General features: G+C 41.8%; 1 protein-coding gene and 1 non-coding gene across 2 annotated transcripts in view; one reads left to right on the top strand and one right to left on the bottom strand.

Annotated features, from left to right (window-relative positions):
• SUCLA2 (succinate-CoA ligase ADP-forming subunit beta) overlaps positions 1–19796 on the bottom strand; it is a 40649-nt gene extending 20853 nt beyond the window's left edge. The window contains exons 1-5 of the mRNA XM_066236040.1: positions 19648–19796; positions 14706–14886; positions 5746–5845; positions 5402–5564; positions 1752–1880 (exon numbers count right to left, since the gene is read on the bottom strand). Of these exons, the coding sequence (XP_066092137.1) occupies positions 1752–1880; positions 5402–5564; positions 5746–5845; positions 14706–14886; positions 19648–19737 (663 nt within the window). The 5' untranslated portion in view covers positions 19738–19796. The remainder of the gene's footprint in view (positions 1–1751; positions 1881–5401; positions 5565–5745; positions 5846–14705; positions 14887–19647) is intronic.
• Positions 8114–8256, top strand: LOC136309850 (small nucleolar RNA SNORA48). The gene has a single exon (XR_010726481.1). It is a non-coding gene; the product is annotated as a small nucleolar RNA SNORA48 (small nucleolar RNA).
• Positions 19797–21075: the final 1279 nt, after the last annotated feature.

Here is a 21075-nt window from a genome sequence, read left to right as displayed (position 1 = left end):
AATTCTGGACCTCCTGATACAGAAGCTACATGTCTGTGTGCTAACTGCTGCCACTGCCCAGGAAGACGACAGAGGCTTTTTCCTCTTCCAACTGCGATCATAGGCTGCAATACATTTATTTGACTTTCAAGAATAGGAAATCTTAAATTATTTGAGGAGGAATGTGAATTTTGCAAAAAGTCAAGTGCCAATAAATAAAGTAAATGATCAAGCTAAGAAATGCTATTTTTGATTAAGGCTTACTTCAAATAAAGAATAATAATAAATACAGTACTATTGCATTTACAAAGATTTTGAATAGGTCACAATCCACTGTTTCAGGTTTACACATTTGAGAATTACAACAGATTCTAATCAATCCAGTATGACATTAAAATGCCAAGCAATATGCTAGGTACAATTTCTATTCATCGCTCAAAAAGCGATCATCTGCCTTGGCCAGAGAGCTCGGTGGAGAGCATCGTCCGGAAGTGCAGAGGTTGCTGGTTCAATCCCTGGTCAGGGCACATAAAAGAAAGGCTCAATGTTTGTCTCTTTCTCTCCCCCTTCCTCTCTTGCTGAAATCAATAAATAAAAATTAAAAAAAATTTAAAGTGTAAATGTTAAGAAAAGCTATAATCTTAATTATTTCTTCAGATACTATTATAAATCAAGTCTTTTCTTTCTCATTTAAATTTAACTCTCGTCATCATTCTCCTATAACTATCTAATAAATTAAATTGCTGTCCCTTTTAAACATTTACACTGTTCTCTTGCCTACATGACTTGCTTCAAGATTTATCAGAGAAATTTTTCTCCCTTAAACTTTTGTGCCAGTCAAAAATCTTGCTCTACTGTACTTTAATACCATAAGCTCATTTTGACAGTTTCCCACTTACAGATGTAAATGTCATTCAATCTTTAATATTCAAACTTCTGATAGGTCTCACTAGTTTTTTATATCCAAACTAAACAATTTATTCAATAGCACTATTACAAACATTACCAAGCAAGTCTCCCAGGCCAGACATAGTATTAAACTTCAACATATTGAGCTTGAGTTTGTTTTCTTTGGGGTAGGTGTTGGGGGAAATGAAAAGGGAGGAAGAAGCCACAAAAACAGTACAGAAAACTAGTGAAGCCGTAAACAAAACTGATCGTATATGTGCATACACAGGGAAAGTCCAGAGCTTCCAGCAGATTCTTAAAAACGTCCAAAAACCTCCCCAAAAGTAAAATCACTGATATACTTGGGATATATAGACAGTATCGCTACCATTCCACACAATTTTCAAGGATAAAAAAGGAAATAGGAATATGTTAAATGCCACCATGGGGATGTAATATCCAGACTAGTTTCTTCAACAAAATAAAGAAAAAAGGTGAAGAGTAAGGAAAAGGAAACCTATAAATTAGAAAACACCTATGAAACACTAACCAATGGCAATGAAGGACCTTATATGACTCCTTATTTTAAAGAAAAAGAACTTGAAAATTAGGGAATGTGAATAACTAATGATATTAAGGAATTACTGTTAACTGTACACGGTATGGCTATTATCTTTAAAGATACATATTGAAATATTGAGGATAAAAAATAATTGTAGATACTTCTAAAAGTTTCCATTTCAAACAAGATATTAACTTGCCTTGACATTAAAAGAAAAATGTTTTAAAGTTTTTTCAGTCATTTCACTTGTACAAAGTTAACTCTCTTTCAAGTATTATAATGACCTAACCAAAAGCTAGAAAGTTCTTAGATTACAACATACCCGGACAGCTTGCTCCTTTTTGATGCCTTCTACAATATCAATAGGTTCTTTAACTATGGCTTCAGGGGTCTCTGCAGCAACATCTTCAATGTTGACACCACCTTGAGAACTTCCTATTAATACAGGACCCTAGCAGGAGAGAAAACAGTCAAAACATCTAGATTTTATTTTAAAACCTATTTGTGCATACTTTCAGACTTATGCATCTATCACTCCCCATTCCTACTTTTAAATGTCCTTGAGAATTCATCCTAGTATCTACTGCAGAATGCCCCTTTATAATAAATGTCCAACTGAAATAAGGGAAAAGGACGAGAAAGACAATGTCTCACTGTAAGGGAAAACAATAAAAAAAATATAAAAATTTATAACAAATAAGTTAATAGAATCATGCATATGTGAAATAGAACCTATGCATTTCTGAAAGAACAGAAGAGAAATTCAAGTACTTCTAAAGAATTTTTTTAAATCATAAAAAGACTAATATTTAAAAGGAAAAGTCTAATGAACTGAAGTTCCAGCTATAAGTCAGTAAAACAGAAAGCTACCCACCTTAAAGAATTTTTCTGGCTATTATCATTAACCACATAAGAAAGTAAGATATAAGTACTAGTTAAATAAACTCTTAACTTCTCTAAAATCAATCGAAAAAAAATACCTTTAAGCAAAACTACCTAATAGATTTGCTAATCTATGCACAAAACTAGAAATAAGCTCAAGCAAAAACTAGAAAATGGTTATACAATATTACTGAAGATTCTTCTCAGGTGTATTTTAAACACTCTGTTTATGCCTGACCTGTGGTGGTGCAATGGACAGAGAGCTGACCTGGAATGCTGAGGTTGCAGGCTTGAAACCAGGGGCTTACCTGGTCAAGGCACATTCAAGAAGCAACTACTATGCTTCCCACTCCTCCCCACTGCCCTTTCTCTCTCCTCTCTCTAAAATAAATAAAATCCTTTTTAAAAAAGTATGTTTAAATGTGCACCAAACCCCCATTCATATAAACAGGAAAAATTATAGCAAAATAAAAAAGTAAATGATAATACTTTTGTTACTTTATATGTCACTATTTTCCAAAATATTTTTTTTCACAATGAACATATTATTCTTTTTTATTTATTTTCTTTGGTGGTGATCAATGTTTGTTCTGTTTCTAACCAGAATGGGAATGAACAGAGGGGATGTGCTTTTGAACAGAAACAAAGCTATACAATTGAACTGGTTGTACATCCTGGCAAAGCCTGGCTGAGGTAATATCTCTCTGTGGCTTCTTTCAGTGCTAATCATCTAATAACTATGGTCATACCTTAGTCCCAACCCACTATAGTTCTAAGGAGGAGGTGATCCAAATGGTAAAGATGACTAGAATGAAGTATGTGGTCCCTTCAGTTCTGATGATACAATTTCTTGCATCTAGTGGTCTCTGGGCGGTTCTGATTTGTAATCTTTGGCTATAATAAAATCGTAATCATAAGTATAGTACTTTCCTAAGTTCTATTAGTATTTTTAGCAAATTATGGAACCCGAGTACTAGGAACCCCCAAATTTTTAGCCAGTTTTGGTCAGAAGTGAGGGTGACTCCCCAAAAGTGAGGCTGGTATCTTAAGGGCAGTCAGGTGGGGGGCTTATCCTTGACCTGTGACTGACACCAAGTACCCAGAGTTGGACCAAACTTTGTAGGTTTTTGCAGTTTGTCATGACTGCTGAATGAGTATCTCCAGTTTAAATGATTTGGTTTTGTTTGTTTGTTTTTAAGATTTTCTTTATTGATTTTAGAGACAGAGGGGAGAGAGAGAGAAGTGGGGAGGAGCAGCAAGCACCAACTCATAGTAGCTGCTTCTCATATGTGCCCTGACCAGCAAGCCCAGGGTTTTGAAACAGGGAGCTCAGTCTCTCAACCGATGCTTTATCCACTGCGCCACCACAGGTCAGGTGACATCAGTGCTTTTTATCTTATACTTTATTCTAAAATCTAAAAATTACAAAGATACTTTTAAAAAATATCATTCAAACATTACCAAAATATTGAACTAACTATAAGGACAAAAATTACAATTCAGAAAATAACTTTTAAAAAAAAGCTGTTTTATATATATATTTCATGACTGTTAGAATTCTTACAACAAATCCTTAATATTTATATAAGGGCTTCCAAATACACAAGCCAGTTCACTCCAGAAGACAAACTAGTTAACACATAGACACAGCTCATAAAACGTAACCAATGCACGCAAAAAGCCAAATACTTACAATACAGAATCATTACCAATGAATGCTCTTTCTGGGCACCAAGTCTATAAAAAGATTTTCCTTTCACTTGATGCTTTAAATTCACAGCTAACATTTTCATTCCATTAAGAGAGGAAAGCACGATTAGGGTTGTGCTCCTTAGAATCGTATCATTTGTTACTACTGAATGTTACCTTTCAACTTACCAAGTACCAAATCATCTGGTAAAACAAACTCCAAACTATAAAAAATACCACCAGGTTGAAAAAGAAAATGATGAAGCGAGAGATACACATTGTCTTACTGAGTTCAGAGACTTTCTCTTTGATTATATTTTACTTTGCTAGAAATTATTTTCTTAGTCTATGGAATCTAGAGATGATTTAAGTTGCTCTTAGAAAATTAACAATTTAAAAATCCTATGGATTTTATTTCAGCAGGTTTTTCCCAAGTTATTTTTTTCTTACCACAATATTATATATTAAGTTTTATGATATTAACTACGCTACTTTTTAACTTTCTTTTTCCTTCTTTTTTCTAAGTGAGAGGAGGGAAGATAGAGCGACTCCCATAGGTGGCCCAACAGGAATCCCCTGGGCAGCCTCCGTCTTGGGCTAATGCTTTGCCCATCTGGATCTATGCTGGCAACTGAGCTATTTTTAGCACCTGAGGCAAAGACTCCATGAAGCCATCCTCAGTGCCTGGGGCCAATGTGCTCGAACCAATAGAGCCATGGCTGGGGGAGGCGAGAGAACAAAAGAGAAAGGGGAACGGGAAAGGTGGGGAGAAGCAGATGGTCACTTCTCCTCTGTGTTCTGACTGGGAATCAAACCTGGGATACTCATACACGGGGCTGACACTCTATCTCTGAGCAACCGGCCAGGGCCAACCATGCCACTTTTTAAAAAATGACACAAAAATAGTGGCCCTGGCCGGTTGGCTCAGTGGAAGAGCATTGGCCCAGCATGTGGAAGTCCTGGGTTCAATTCCCAGCCAGGGCACACAGGAAAAGCGCCCAATTGCTTCTTCACCCTTCCCCCCCCTTCCTCTCTAACTCTCTCTTCCCCTCCCGCAGTCAAGGCTCCACTGGAGCAAAGTTGGCCCGGGTGCTGAGAACGGCTCTATGGCCTCCGCTTCAGGCGCTAGAATGGCTCTGGCCTCAATGGAGTAACGGCCCAGATGGGCAGAGCATCGCCCCCTGGTGGGCATGCCTGGTGGACCCCAGTCGGGCGGATCCCAGTCGGGTGCATGCGGGGAGTCTGTCTGACTGCCTCCCTGCCTCTAACTTCGGAAAAATACAAAAAGAAAAAGACACAAAAATAAATATTGTGCTTATGACAAATACAAACAGGACTGATAATAAACTTTTCAAACTGAACTGAAATCGTCCTAAATATATCATGACTACAATTACTCACTTGAAATGACCTTTCCATTGTTATTGCAAAGTAGTATTCTCTCCTGGGATATCTTCGCTCACAAACCAGTACTTGATTGCAAATTCTGCCCTTTTCTCCTGTTTGCTTGGTAAACAACTTTTTCCCAATCATTTGTGAGGAAACAGCTTTTGCTTCTTCTGGACTGAAATAAGAAAAAGAACAATTCTTTTTTCCTCTAAATGAGAAAAAGAAAAGCCCACGATAGCCATAATCTTATCTAATATCTAAATCTCAGCATCTTCATCAATTCAACAAAAAGGGGAATCTTTTACAATGTATGACATTTTTCCTTAATGATGAATTTTCTTCAAAATATGACTTACGAGAAAACTATCTTCACTCCTCCTTTGAGGCCGCTTTCAAATGTTCCTTTTCCTCTACCACCAGCTAAAACCTGTGCTTTTATCACAACGTCTTTTGAACCTAAAAGACAAACATTTCTATTAGATAAGAAACATGGGGAAGTATGCAAGATACAATATTTTGTTATTTAATCATATATAATATGTGGTTTTATTAAATGTAGCAGTCTCATTTATCCACCATGTCAAAAAATAAGGCATTTCATGTATGCAGATTTTCTAAATTAGAACACTTAAAATATTCATCATCAAAAGATCTACAGCATAACAAAATTAGCCACTTATATTAAACCATTTCTAAAGTACACTGAAAGTTATTTTACCTTTCCTTGAAACTTTAAATATGCAGTACTTGAGAAGTATTAGAAGCATGAAATTGAGACTGAAATGTCTTCCTACCATTTCCCTCCTCCTCTAGGCACATGTAAACTTGCTGTCCTGTGCAAATTCGAGTTGTAAATGCTCCTTTGAGCAGAAATATATCATGACTCCAGGCCAAAGTGCCCGTTCTTACACCAATTTACACTGTGGCACAGAGAGCCCCATTAACACACACTCCTGTGTGGGACTGTTGAGAGTACTAGCAGAAATTGCAGTATGTTTATCAAGATTCCAGAATGTTATACTCACGAATCATAAAACTATTTTAAAGTACTCTGAACTTTTTTTCTTTAACTCCTCCCTTTTCTAACTTGCTGGGGAAAAAATCAGTAAAATAGCTGTTTAGCCTAGATACTACTCATCATTAATTACCCAGGGCAATAACTCTCCGAGGGGCATTCTCTGTCTCCACCAGATGGCAGAACTTCAGAGCTTCCTCATTTGCTTCTTATAGAATCTTGGCCATATTAGCAGTGCAACACCAATATTACATTATGGCATAAAAATTAACATCTGAGGTCAGCGTTAAAGGTATTGTCTTATTTACTGAATCCCCAGCACAAAGCAGTCCCTGGGATATGCAGCCACTCCATAAATGTGTATTTGAATAGGCTGAAGATGGGAACTGCACTTGGGGAAAAGTCATCCCATTATGCATATACCAAATAAAATGATGGGACTCCCACTTTAATCAAGGAGGTAACAAATTCAGTTTGTGACCAAACAAACAAGAAATGATCTAAAGTTTATATTTAAAATAATTATTACAAAAGAATATATAAAAAATTAATGATGTAAATTAAGTCTACATTTTATTTTTTATTTTATTTTTTTTTTAAATTTTTATTTATTCATTTTAGAGAGGAGAGAGAGAGAGACAGAGAGAGAGGAGAGAGAGACAGGGGGGAGGAGCTGGAAGCATCAACTCCCATATGTGCCTTGACCAGGCAAGCCCAGGGTTTCGAACCGGCGACCTCAGCATTTCCAGGTCGACGCTTTATCCACTGCGCCACCACAGGTCAGGCCAAGTCTACATTTTAAACGTAGACCTTCAGTCAGAAGATAGCCCTATGAGTCAGAAAGGTAGTATTCAAAAAACAAAACAATACAAAACTCTTTCATACCCTACATTCATGTAGTCAGGAAATCTCAGTGGTTCTCGATCTCCAAAACGTATCCAGAATCTTGACCACTTGTCATCATCTCCAGTTTGGACTTGGTCTCAACCATCATTATATCTCACCTAGATTACCCTTCTCCCTGACAGAGCAGCCAAAGTGAACACCTTGCACTGAATGCTCACATCTCTCAGTTAAGAACTGCAGTCCGTCCAGTGGTCTACTCCAAGTTCCTATCCGGTCACCCTGCACCCCCCTCTGCATCTCCTATGCCCGCCCACTGCTCACTCATCTCCATCCACACTCCACTGTTCCAGGGAGTGCTCCTGCCTTCAGAACATGACTCTAATGCTCCTTCCCGCCTGAAACTCTTTATCCAGGTACCCACTGGGAAAAGGCCCTCATTCCCCTCAGGTTTTTCAGTCTCACACTGTCCAAGAGGCTTACCCAGATCACCTAATATGACTGTGACCAATCCCCCTAACCCTGCTCTACTCTTTTTCCATAAAAGTCAATATTTTCAAACATCACATATAATTTCTATTTATTGTTTTGTTCTCCCATTAGAATATAGAATTCAGAAGAGTAGAATCTTTGTTGTTTGTTGATGTTTACAATATTAAATAAAAAAGAACACTTTTTAAAAAAATTTCTATTTACTGATTTTAGTAGGGGGGAGAGACAGAGATTGGGGGGGGGGGGGGCATTGAGCTGCTCCTGTATGTGCCCTGACCCAGAATCAAACCTGCAACTTTTGCACTTTGGGACGACGCTCTCACCAACCAAGCTGTCTGGCCAGGGCAAAAAAGAACATTTAAAAACGGAGAGAAAGCCCCTGGCAATGGGCAAGGAGGCACTCGATTGGTGGTGCTGTTCTTATATCAGTCAGGGGTAAAGCAGGTGTTCAGCCCTAGTTCATCCTAGCTTGATGCCTGTATTGGTGGCCAGAGCTGTTTCATCCTAGGGCACATAAAAACAAACCAAAAAACCCAAAAAAAACAAAACAAAAAAAAGGAGAGAATACTACTTGATACTACACTGCTCTTGATAAAACTCAGAACTGGAAATACTGGGCCCTGCAATTAGCGCTGATTACAACTTTACACAAGATAAACCTTTGTCAATTTGCCATATTCTCCACAATTCCCAAGTTTAACAACCAATATTAGATGAAGATGAGAGAAAAATGAGAAATTTCTTTAAAATAACAAAAATTTTTTTATTGAGAAAACAATAGGTAGCCTAAGGGACGATGGCAAAGTAGAGAGTTCATAACCAAACTAATGTAGCAGCCACTGGCTTTTTCATCTGTTTCAGGTTTCTTGCCAAGTCATGGTTTTTCAACACCTAGAGATATTCACTTATTGTATATCCAAAGAGTATAAGTATAATGTAAAAATGGTCAGTAGTTAAACAGATGCTTTGCCAGGCTAAATTCAAACATTCCAATTCATGGAACTGGTAAGTTAACATACGACTTATTAAATAAGGGTAATGAAGCTCTATGTTTTTCAAAAACATTTTACAAAACAGAAGACTCTTCCTCAGTGTCAATATCCTTTCTTCAGAAATAGGAACTCTTTAATGGCAGAGATGATGCTTCAAAAGTTGCTTCTAAAAAAATCCTTAACAACAAAAAGCGAAAAAAAATACACAAGCTCAAGCTCATAAACTATCAACATGTGGAGGAGGATTAGAATATAAATATGAATATAAACCTGATTGAAACAATTTTTTTTTTTTACAGAGACAGAGAATGAGTCAGAGAGAGGGACAGACAGGGACAGACAGACAGACAGGAACGAAGAGAGATGAGAAGCATCAATCATTAGTTTTTCATTGCGCATTGCAACACCTTAGTTGTTCATTGATTGCTTTCTCATATGTGCCTCGACCAGACTGAGTAACCCCCTGCTGGAGCCCGCGACCCTGGGTTCAAGCTGGTGGGATTTTGCTCAAACCAGATGAGCCCGCGCTCAAGCTGGCGACCTCAGGGTCACAAACCCGGGTCCTCTGCATCCCAGTCCGACGCTCTATCCCAGGGGTCCCCAAACTTTTTACACAGGGGGCCAGTTCGCTGTTCCTCAGGTCATTGGAGGGCCAGACTATAAAAAAAAACTGTGAACAAACCCCTGTGCACACTACACGTATCTTATTTTAAAGTAAAAAAACAAAACGGGAACAAATACAATATTTAAAATAAAGAATAAGTAAATTTAAATCAACAAACTGACCAGTATTTCAATGGGTACTATGGGCCTGCTTTTGGCTAATGAGATGGTCAATGTGCTCCTCTCACTGACCACCAATGAAAGAGGTGCCCCTTCCGGAAGTGCGACGGGGCCGGATAAATGGCCTCCGGGGGCCGCATGCGGCCCGCGGGCCATAGTTTGGGGACCCCTGCTCTCTCCACTGCGCCACCGCCTGGTCAGGCGAAACAAATATTTTATTCAATTTCACTGTTTCATTCAGTAGTTACATCTATATACAGGATATTGTGCTGGAGCTGTGGATACAACAGTGAGCAAAAGAGATCTATCTGAATATTTCTGGTTACTCATTACATTTGGCCCATTATTCTAGTCAAACAAGATCTTCTACAGATTGCAAAATTATTATTATTATTATTTTTGTATTTTTCTGAAGTTGGAAACAGGGAGGCAGTCAGACAGACTCTGGCATGAGCCTGACCAGGATCCTCCCGGCATGCCCACCAGGGGGCGATGCTCTGCCCATCTGGGGCATTGCTCTGTTGCAACCAGAGCCATTCTAGCGCCTGAGGCAGAGGCCATGGAGCCATCCCCAGCACCTGGGCCAACTTTGCTCCAATGGAGCCTTGGCTGCGGGAGGGGAAGAGAGAGACAGAGAGGAAGGAGAGGGGGAGGGGTGGAGAAGCAGATGGGCGCTTCTCCTGTGTGCCCTGGCCGGGAATCGAACCCGGGACTCCTGCACGCCAGGCCGACCCTATACCAATAAGCCAACTGGCCAGGGCTATTTTTAAAATACAGTAACCACCCTCCTTAGGTTTAGTCATTCACAAATGTTTTAAGCATTTCTTGTATTTGGTCATCTAATTAAACTAAAAATAAAACAGGACTGCTGGTCAACATGTCGGAAAAAGTATACACTGTACTCGCCTCCCATGATCACATCAAAATTGCCCTGGCCGGTTGGCTCAGCGGTAGAGCGTCGGCCTAGCGTGCGGAGGACCCGGATTCGATTCCCGGCCAGGGCACATAGTTGAAGCGCCCATTTGCTTCTCCACTCCTCTGCCGCGCTTTCCTCTCTGTCTCTCTCTTCCCCTCCCGCAGCCAAGGCTCCATTGGAGCAAAGATGGCCCGGGCGCTGGGGATGGCTCTGTGGCCTCTGCCTCAGGCGCTAGAGTGGCTCTGGTCGCAACATGGTGGACGCCCAGGATGGGCAGAGCATCGCCCCCTGGTGGGCAGAGCGTCGCCCCTGGTGGGTGTGCCGGGTGGATCCCGGTCGGGCGCATGCGGGAGTCTGTCTGACTGTCTCTCCCTGTTTCCAGCTTCAGAAAAATGAAAAAAAAATATATATATATATATAACTAACCTGCAGAACAACCATCATTGAGAACCGCCTAAATCCTAGCTGAACAGAAGTCTTATGTAGCTAAGGATATACAGAAGAAGCCACATAGGGACAGGTGAGAGGGAAGAAGAGAGGGATCAGGAAAGCCCACATCCTGGGTGTGGCAGTTAAAAATCGGAGGAACGCCTAGGAAGTGGAGCTCCAAGGGGCCCCAGCCCCACACTAGGCTCCCCAACCCATGGCTTCATGAAGGGCTGCTGAAGTCCCAGATAATGAGCTTAAAGGGTCTGTGCACAAGGATTACTTGCTGATGGACTCTCTCTGAGCTCCAACACTGAGGCAGCATCTCAAAAAAGTGCCAGGGACATCCAGGTAGGAGCTGAATTGTCTGGCCTGAGAGGCAAGGCTGGAGGAACAGCTTTCTCCCAGAGCAAATAGGTGACAGGTTATTGTTCTTTGTTGAGCCCTTTTCCTACCCAGCCTACAGGCACAGACAAACGCCAAATCTGAGTCTATACTGAACTGGCTAACACCGCTTGCACTGCCCTGGTGATTCCCAGATTCCATCCAACCCAACCTGCAGGCCCACCCAAGTGGCTTTCTGCAGCTTTTCCTTACAAATGGCCTGTCTCCATTCTGCTCGAAAACTTTCCTAAAACCTCTGAAAGGTTCCAAACCACAAATAAGCAGCCACTAGCCTTGGCATGCCCCATACCTCTTGCTAAGTGCCCCAAAAGTTGGCACTAATGGCAACTGGCCTCAGTTGGCAGCTTAGCCTCTCCCAGGTGCCCACAAAGACAGTGGAAACTGTTAGCAGATCACTTTGTACCGCAGACCAGCTGGCCCCGAGCCAGGCGTAGGCAGTCGCTGACTTTATACTTCATCAGAGTCCCTCCCAAGAGGCCCAGAACAAACTCAAGTGTCCAGAGCACCACCCAATTAGCTCCACAAACAACACACCCAAATGGTGGACTCAGCAGACACCAGAGTCCCAGACGACAACAGCTCATCCATTATAGTCATGGCCAGTCCTCAGAGCCAATCAGCCCGAGGGTCAATTGCATCCACCAACACGCCAACAACAATCAAGGTTCAACAACAGGAGAACTCACGTAGCCCACACAAGGGACGCCCCAGAACACTCAGCCCAGGTGACTATAGAGATTGAACCACTGGGGCACACAGGACACCACTACATAAGGCCACCCAGCCAAGACCAGGAGATGTAGCAGATCTACCTAATATATAGAAACAAACACAGAGAGAAAGCCAAAACAAGGAGACAGAAAAATGCTTTCCTTCTTTCTCAGCTGGGCCTTCTTTAGAAATTAATATTTGGATGTACGGGTGATCTGGCTGCAACATCTGTCACCCCCTGATCTCCAGGGTTGATCTGGCCGACTAGGCAGGTGTCCCCTTCCTCCCTCCAAGTGCGACTCTTCCGAAGCTGCGCGCCCGGTCGAAGAGGATAACCTTACTCAACAGAGGAGAGGACTGCTTTTAGATCAAGGGTATACAAATAGCTAGAACCTCCAATCTCTCAAGAAATTAACATTTAGGTCATATATACAATATATATGAATCTCGAGGTGGTTATTAACAAGTAGTCTTTTCAAGAAATACTATAGAAATACAAAGTGCAATCATGAGTTTTCTTTAAGCCCTGACCCTTAAGAGACTCTTACATATAATGTTTCATAGGTAAAAATAAGGAATGTCTTTTACCGTGTACAAGTTCAAAATACAGATCACCATTAATTAACAAAAATTTCACCAAAACGAATATGAACTTACACATAGCTTTTGCTAAATAAAAAGAAGTTTGTGGCCCTGGCCAGGTAGCTCATTTGGTTAGAGCATCACCCCCATACACCAAAGTTGTGGGTTCCATCCCCAGTCAGGGCACAAAGAAGAATCAACCAATGAATGCATAAATAAGTGTAACAGGAAATGTCTTTCTCCCTCTCCCTTTCTAAAATCTATAAATTTTTAAAAATTAAAAAAAAAGCTTGCTTATAATCTGAATAAAAGATTTTTTTTTCAGATTAACAACAAAAAATGAAATCTTGTAATTAAAAAATCATGCTTCCAAGTCAAGGAAATCATAACCATAGCATTCAAAAACATAGTTTATAATACATAACAATTGTGGCCCTGGCCAGGAGCATTATCCCAACATGCCGAGGTTTGATCCCAGATCAGGGAGCATACAATAAACCAATGATGGCATGAATGAGTGAAACAATGAATCGACGTCTCTCTCTCTCTCTCTCTCTTTCTCTCTCTCTCTCCCTCTCCCTTTCCCTCTGTCTAAAAATCAATAAATGAAAAAATACATATATACAATTTTATGAAATTGTACACGCCCTCTTTTTGAAGGAAAAACCCATTCTAGAAACAAATAAGTACAAACCTAGACAAACCTTTATATTAAAAAAATATTTTAATGTTCTACAGCTTTCTTAAAATATTAATAAAAGCAATCTTCACTAAAACTCATTTAAAGCCCTATTAATCAAAGGCACATACAAGAGTGATTAATTATGCTAACCCACAAAGATATTGGTGGAATTTTAAATACTGCTAAAAAGAAAATGCTTTATATAGCTAGTATATAATTAAGTTCTCATATTAAATCATTAAAAATATAAACTGAGCCCTAGCCGAATAGCTCAGCTGATTAGAGAATTATCCCGAAGCTCAGAGGTTGCCAGTTCAATCCCTGGTCAGGGCACATACAGGAACAGATTGATGTTCCTGTCTCTCTCTCTCTCCCCCTTTCTCTAAAATCAATAAAATGAACATTTAAAGAAAATGTAAACTGAAGTATATTTTCTAAGCCAAAATTTATTTTTTAATTAAGAGATTAAATTAGAATTAATAAAGGCTATTAAGATTTGTTATCTATAAAAGAACCTACTAATAAACACAGGCAACTAGTTAATTCATTCAACAAATCTTAATATTTAATGATTACCAAAATATCATGCACTCTTCCTCTTCTCTGAGTTCGGGAGATACCAGTGAGCAAAACTAGATAAAGAAACCCTGCTCTCACGGAGTTTAAATCCTAGCACTCAACTTCCTTTTCCCCCTTTGGTTCCATATTTTTTAATGTCAACAAGGGAAAGGAATACTGGACCTCTCTTTACAAGTATACAAACAGCTAAGGCTGTCTTTCACCAATTCCCTGAAGAACCATCACAGCCACCATATCTTTAAACTATGGAGTAGTAAATATAATTTCCTTCTCAACCCATTATATTCCAACTAAAAATAAGACTTCAGCTTCCTAATGTCAATATAAGTCATTCTTAAGTTACTAGTACATTGGGAGCTCATAACAGTCTTATAATGATTTTAGAATGTCAATAACCATAAGTTCTACCTTCTCTTGTAAGTAAATAAACATTTTTATTTTATTAAGAAAATAAAAGCTAAAAGTTGTTATTAAATTAAAAGTTGTTATTAAACCAAAAATTGCCTGACCAGGTGGTGGTGCAGTGGATAGAGCATCAGACTGGGACATGGAGGACCCAGGTTCGAGACCCCGAGGTCGCCAGCTTGAGCACTGGGTCATCTTGTTTGAGCAAAGCCCACCGCTTGAGCCAAAGGTCGCTGGCTTGAGCAAGGGGTCACTCGCTCTGCTGCAGACCCCCCCCATAAAGGCACATATGAGAAAGCAATCAATGAACAACTAAGGTGTTGCAACAAGGAATTGATGCTTCTCATCTCTCTCCCTTCCTGTTTGTCCCTATCTGTCCCTCTCTCTGTCTCTGTCATAGAAACAAACAAATAAAAATAAAAAGAAAAGTTCACATCTTATCAGTGTTGCCATGTCAAGGTGGCATGAGTTTTTTAATTTAGTACCTAATTTTTTGGCAATTGCATAAGCTTCATCTGGTGACTTAGCCACGTGTCCTTTGGGAATGGCAACTCCAGCTTCCTGCAACAATTCCATACTCATGTATTCATGTAGTGACAGATTCCTTTGTTGTTGCTGCTGTACTTGGAATCCATGGTTGTTAAACAATCCAGAGCTTCCCAAAACCTAAAGAAATTGGAGATATATTTATACATGACAATAATTTGGCAATTATTCTTATTAAAAACATCTTCTCAAAATACTTTGCTTCTAGAGTACTTTGTTCTTTGTAAGTGTCATAAACCTGTTACACTAAATAAAATAAAATATTCATGGTACCTAAATTACAACATAAAACTAAAAGCTAATCTACCAGCTAAATGTCAAATGACCCCCCATAGTTTTAACTATTTTGTCATCTCTAGTCTTTATCTTTCACTTGAGTTTTACTACCATATCTCTAATGATCTAGAGCATTTCTACCTCAAGGCCAAATTCAGCAGAACTAAAACCAATTTTTTCTTTCCCAACACACCAAAATTCCTTCCCAACTTTCTTCTCTCCACCATTCCTCCAGCACCTACAAATTGTCTGGCACTAGATATGTGATAATTGAATGACGTGGTACCATTACTCCTTCGTTCACTCAAGACTCAAAACTCTGTGTTGGTGTTGTGTTGTGCTTTCCAGATGCTCCCCTCAGGACCGAGGCACTCGCTGCGCCAGCTGCTGGGAGTGTTGGCTGCAGTGGCAACCAGCTGAGTGCTGTCAGTAGGGCATCCTCTCCCAAAGTCACACCTCCTTCCTTCTGGCAGCCTGCATCCAATCACTGGTCAATGGGGAGTAAGTTTTGGGGATTAAGGGGGGGTATCAGGATCTGGCAACTACCCCAATTTGTGACAATTTGGAAAGACGATCCTAGTTGCAGATCTCCCATAGATATAGCAGAGGCCCTTATGCAACTGCACAATTCCACTTCTCCTTCTACTCAATCCTTTTTCCTTCCCTCTCCCAAAAGAGCTAATCCAGAGATCACTTTCTGGTAGACTTTCTCCATGAATCTCTCCATCTTATAGTCTACAAATATCATCTCAAAGAACTGATCTGAACATCTTTAATGCATTCCTTCTTAATAATTCCCTTAAATGGCACAGCAGTAACCCTTTATCTACAGTAGTTTCGCTTTCTGCAGTTTCAGTTATAAAATAATTAAGTGGTCAAGCTCAGTCTGAAAATATTAAATGGCAAATTCCGGAAATAAACAATTCATTAATGATTAAACTGCTCACCATTCTGAGAGGCATGGAAGTCTCATACAGTCCTGCTCCATTCAGTCTGGGATGTGAATTATCCCTCTATCCAGCATACACTGCCACCCCAAGAGTGACTTAGTTGCCCTCTTGGTTATCACATCCAGTCATGGTACCACAGTGTTTATGTTCAAGTTACCCTTATTTTACCTAATAATGGTCCTAAAGCCTCTCACCTAACTGCTATTAAGTATACTGTTATAATTGTTCTATTTATTGTATTATTAGTTACTGTTGCTAATCTTACTGTGCATAATTTATAAATTAACTTTATCATAGGTATGTATATATAGGAAAAACAATGTATATAAGGGTATGATACTATCCTGATTTCAGGAATCCACTGAGGGTCTCGAAACCTGTCTCCCACAGATAAGGGAAGATTTCTGTATATTTGTATGGTTTCTTCAAATATTTACAAAGAATTAGAAGTACACGTAGGGTACTGCTAATAGCTTTTACACCACTTTAAAGCTTTTTAAAAAAATATCTAAAGTATATTGATAATCCTTTCCTTGCACCACTAGACCTTGTAACTTGAACTATATCAGCTTTGAATTAGGTTGCTAATACAAATTCCTGCATAAACACAAAGACTCCCACATTTAAGTATTTATCTTTCTTGACAGTGTTATTAGAAGACTCCTACTGCCCAAAGGCCACCAATTCCTGGCCAAATCCCTACACCACCACCCATCCAATCACACACCTAGCTTAAATAATACTTGTTCAAAAGTGAGAAAATGTCCTCAGGAGTGTGTGATTCACAATGACCAAGAAAATACCTTAAATTATTTAATCTGCTTGTAACCAGAGCTATTTTTATTAAATATATATTAGATGAAAGAGAGAAACTAGAAGAAGGTTTAAGAACAAAATGTTTAAGAAAAAAATTTTTTTTTGTAAACTTTGCTGTTTTTCTTTTTTTTTTTTTCCTGACGTTGGAAACAGGGAGGCAGTCAGACAGACTCCCCCATGCGCCCGACCAGGATCCACCCGGCATGCCCACCAGGGGTCGATGCTCTGCCCATCTGGGGCGTTGCTCTGTTGCAACCGGAGCCATTCTAGCACCTGAGGCAGAGGCCATGGAACCATCCCCAGCACCCGGGCCAACTTTGCTCCAATGGAGCCTTGGCTGCAGGAGGGGAAGAGAGAAACAGAGAGGAAGGAGAGGAGGAGGGGTGGAGAAGCAGATGGCGCTTTTCCTGTGTGCCTTGGCCAGGAATCGAACCCAGGACTCCTGCACGCCAAGCCGACACTCTACCACTGAGCCAACCAGCCAGGGCCGGCTTAAGAAAATTTGCTAAATTCAATGTGTGATCATGAAAATGTTCCTAAGACACTGCACCTCTGTGTCCTCATCTACAAAAGCAAGGGACAAATAAAGTCCTTCCAAACTCTAAAGCTACATACATTACTTAATGCAAGAGTAGAAGATGTTATCAGGAGAATATAAGGGGGTTGGAGGGTAAAGGGACCAATATACAGTGACCAATGATTTGACTTTGGGTGATGGGCACACAACTCAAATAAACATATATGATTCTATTAACCGGTCACCCCATTAATTTTATTTATTTATTTATTTTGGTGATAGAGACAGAGAGAGAGACAGAAAGAGGGACAGACAGACAGGAAGAGAGAGAGATGAAAAGAATCAATTTTTTGTTGCAGCACCTTAGCTGTTCAATAATTGCTTTCTCATATGTGCCTTGGGAGTGGGGGGGAATACAGCAGACCAAGTGACCCTCTGCTTAAGCCAGCGACCTTGAGGCTCAAGCCAGTGACCATGGGGTCATGTCTATGATCCCATGATCAAGCCAGTGACCCTGCGCACAAACCAGATGAGCCCACGCTCAAGCAGGCGACCTCAGGGTTTTGAACCTGGGTCCTATGTGTCCCAGTCTGGCCTATCCACTGCGCCACCGCCTGGTCAGGCCCAATAAATTTATTTGAAAAATAAAATAAGGCATCTCCATGTGAAGACACAAAGGCTTATAAAGGAATTTCATAAAGGATAAAGAGTATGATTAGAATGAAAACACATTGTAAAAACTAGAAAACAGCCTGGCCGGTTGGCTCAGCGGTAGAGCGTCGGCCTGGCATGCGGGGGACCCAGGTTCGATTCCCAGCCAGGGCACATAGTTGAAGCGCCCATTTGCTTCTCCACCCTCTCCCCTCCTTCCTCTCTGTCTCTCTCTTCCCCTCCCGCAGCCAAGGTTCCATTGGAGCAAAGATGGCCCGGGCGCTGGGGATGGCTCCTTGGCCTCTGCCCCAGGCGCTAGAGTGGCTCTGGTCACGGCAGAGCGACGCCCCGGAGGGGCAGAGCATCGCCCCCTGGTGGTCAGAGCGTCGCCCCCTGGTGGGCGTGCCAGGTGGATCCTGGTCGGGCGCATGCGGGAGTCGGTCTGACTGTCTCTCCCCGTTTCCAGCTTCAGAAAAATACAAAAAAAACCAAACAAACAAAAAACTAGAAAACACCCTTTACGACTCATAAGGAGGAAGTTCAAGGCCAAAAAATATCTCTCCTATTAGGAAGCAAATTTGTGAAATTCACTACCTCCAGGTTAAAAGTATGAATAACTTTAAAAAAGAAAAATGGTCAAAATCAATTTATTTATGGCACTCAGAGCATAACGTCAAAACTGTGGAACTGATTAACAAGGCCAATTATGCCATTTCACAAGTGTCATCATATCAACGTTGAAAATGATCGGCCAATTCCTATGTTGGGGGGAGAGGGGGACTGTCCAGCAGATTTAGGAGCACAAGCTCTGGAGCCAGCCAGTTCTTGAACAAAAGCTAAGCTATGACCTTACCTATTTCCTGACCTAACCCAAATTACTTGTCCTCTTGGCAACAGTTTCTTCATCAATGATCAAAGTCAACGACTCCTTGCAGCGTTGCTGCAAACCTGTTAAGACTACACGTAAGATGCTTAGCAAGTATAGTACCTACACACAGTACACAGCATGTACACAGTAAAGAAACAGAACACCAAACCTGTGGCCATTATACCCCCGTCTAACCAAAAACAAAGTAATCCAAAAGATTATTTCCTTCCTTCCCCAAATGATTAGCAGGTGAACATCTTATTGCCACTAACAACCAGTACAGTGCACGACTACTTGAGGGAGAGAGGAAAGGAGCTTCCCTGCCCTCCCTGCCTCGGCCCGGAATAGCGCAGAGCGCGAGCACCGCTGGCCCCGGCGGTCACCCCAGCACGGGAGACCCCCAGGAAGACAAGAGTCCATCCGCAGGGCAACCCCTCACCAGAGAGGGGCCGCGCAGCCCCGGCCTTGAGCCGGAGCAGAAGCAGCGGGGAGCTGTCCCAACCCCGCACCGCCGCTCACACCTCAGCCCGGCTCCCCTCGAAACCCGGTGAGCGGCTGCGGCTGGGTCGCCACGGCTCCCCGCGGATTGAGCGCCGGAGCAAAGCGGCACAACCAAGGGCCAGCTCGCAGCCCCGGCAGGCAGCACTCCCGGCCAGCCGCCCGCAGGTCAACCAATGTCACCGACTGAGGAGTCATCCCGAGCCGTGCTGGATCCCTTCACACCGTGCCCACCGGAGCCACGTCCTTCGCCTCGCCTTCTCTCCCACCGACCCTCAAAGCACGAGCTGGTTCGGGCTCAATACCTGGGCGGCGGCCCGCAGCGCCGTCCGCGACGGGTGGCTCCTAAGGGTAGCGGCGGCCAAGAGCCGGCTGTAGAATATGGAGGCCGCCATTTCTGAGTCCAACCTGGACCCCTCGGCGCCCTGCGCAGGCGCAGCGAAGCCAGGCGGCCGGGACGCAGCCGCTCCCGACGCGCTCACCGCCCTTGGGCCCACCCCTCGGGGCGGAGCTTGGGCTTAACTTGTCTATTGCGGGACGCCGTGCGGAGGCCGGCTGAAGAAACTGCCAGGTTAAGAAGCTGGACTAGACGTCTTAAAGCAAACTTTGACCTTTGGACGTGAGCACCGCAGCCTCGGTATCCGACCTGCGCTAGAGAGCACCAGAACATTTACTAGTGAAATCTAATGGAAAGACAACCATTACAACAACATTGTCTCCACCTCTGTGAGCTTTACTTCTCTGAGCCTCAGTTGGTTCATCTGTAAAATGGGGTGCGTTCAACAAACATGTACTGAATTTCTGCATTAAGCCAAACACTGAGTTGAGCCCTGGGGATACAATAGTGAATAAAAACAGAGCGATTCTGGTGCTCAAAGACAAGAGAGTCTGCCACTAATTATCAATCCAGGGGGCACCAGAGAGAAACCGGAAAGGTTTTTTAAAAAAACCTTTACCATCCCTGGCCGGTTTGCTCAGTGGTGGAGCGTCGGCCTGGCGTGCAGGAGTCCCAGGTTCGATTCCCGGCCAGGGCACACAGGAGAAGCACCTATCTGCTTCTCCACCTCTCCTCCTCTCTGTCTCTCTCTTCCCCTCCTGCAGCCAGGGCTCCATTGGAGCAAAGTTGGCCCGGGTGCTGAGGATGGCTCCATGGCCTCTGCCTCAGGCGCTAGAATGGCTCTGGTTGCAACAGAGCAACGCCCATGGAGCATCGCCCCCTGGTGGGCATGCTGGGTGGATCCTGGTGGGGGCATGCCAGAGTCTGTCTGACTGCCTCCCTGTTTCCAACTTCAGAAAAATATAAAAAAACAACTCCCCCCTCCAAAAAAACCTAATAAACCTCTAACAAGACTAAGAAAAAACAAGAGAAGACATAAATTACCAATATGAGAAAGGTAGCAGGGTGTATCATTATAGACCAGCGGTTCTCAACCTGTGGGTCGTGACCCACAGGTTGAGAATCGCTGTTATAGACCCTGCAAACATCAAAAGGATAATAAGGGAATGCTACAAATAATTTATACCACATATAAATTTATATATTTATACCACATAAATTTGACAACTTGAACAAAATGAACCAACTTCTCAAAAAGCACAAATTATCACAACTCACTCAATGTGAAAAAAATAATTTGAGCGCATCCTATAGCTATGAAGGAAGTTGTATTTGTAACTTTAAAATTCCAAAAATATCTCCAGGCCCACTTGATTTCACTGTAGAATTCTATTAA

The sequence above is a fragment of the Saccopteryx bilineata genome, chromosome 6 (assembly GCF_036850765.1).
Source record: "Saccopteryx bilineata isolate mSacBil1 chromosome 6, mSacBil1_pri_phased_curated, whole genome shotgun sequence".
In the NCBI taxonomy this organism is placed as follows: Eukaryota; Metazoa; Chordata; class Mammalia; order Chiroptera; family Emballonuridae; genus Saccopteryx; species Saccopteryx bilineata.
Note: the sequence above shows the minus strand (reverse complement) of the source record. Positions and strands in the feature narration are given on the sequence as shown.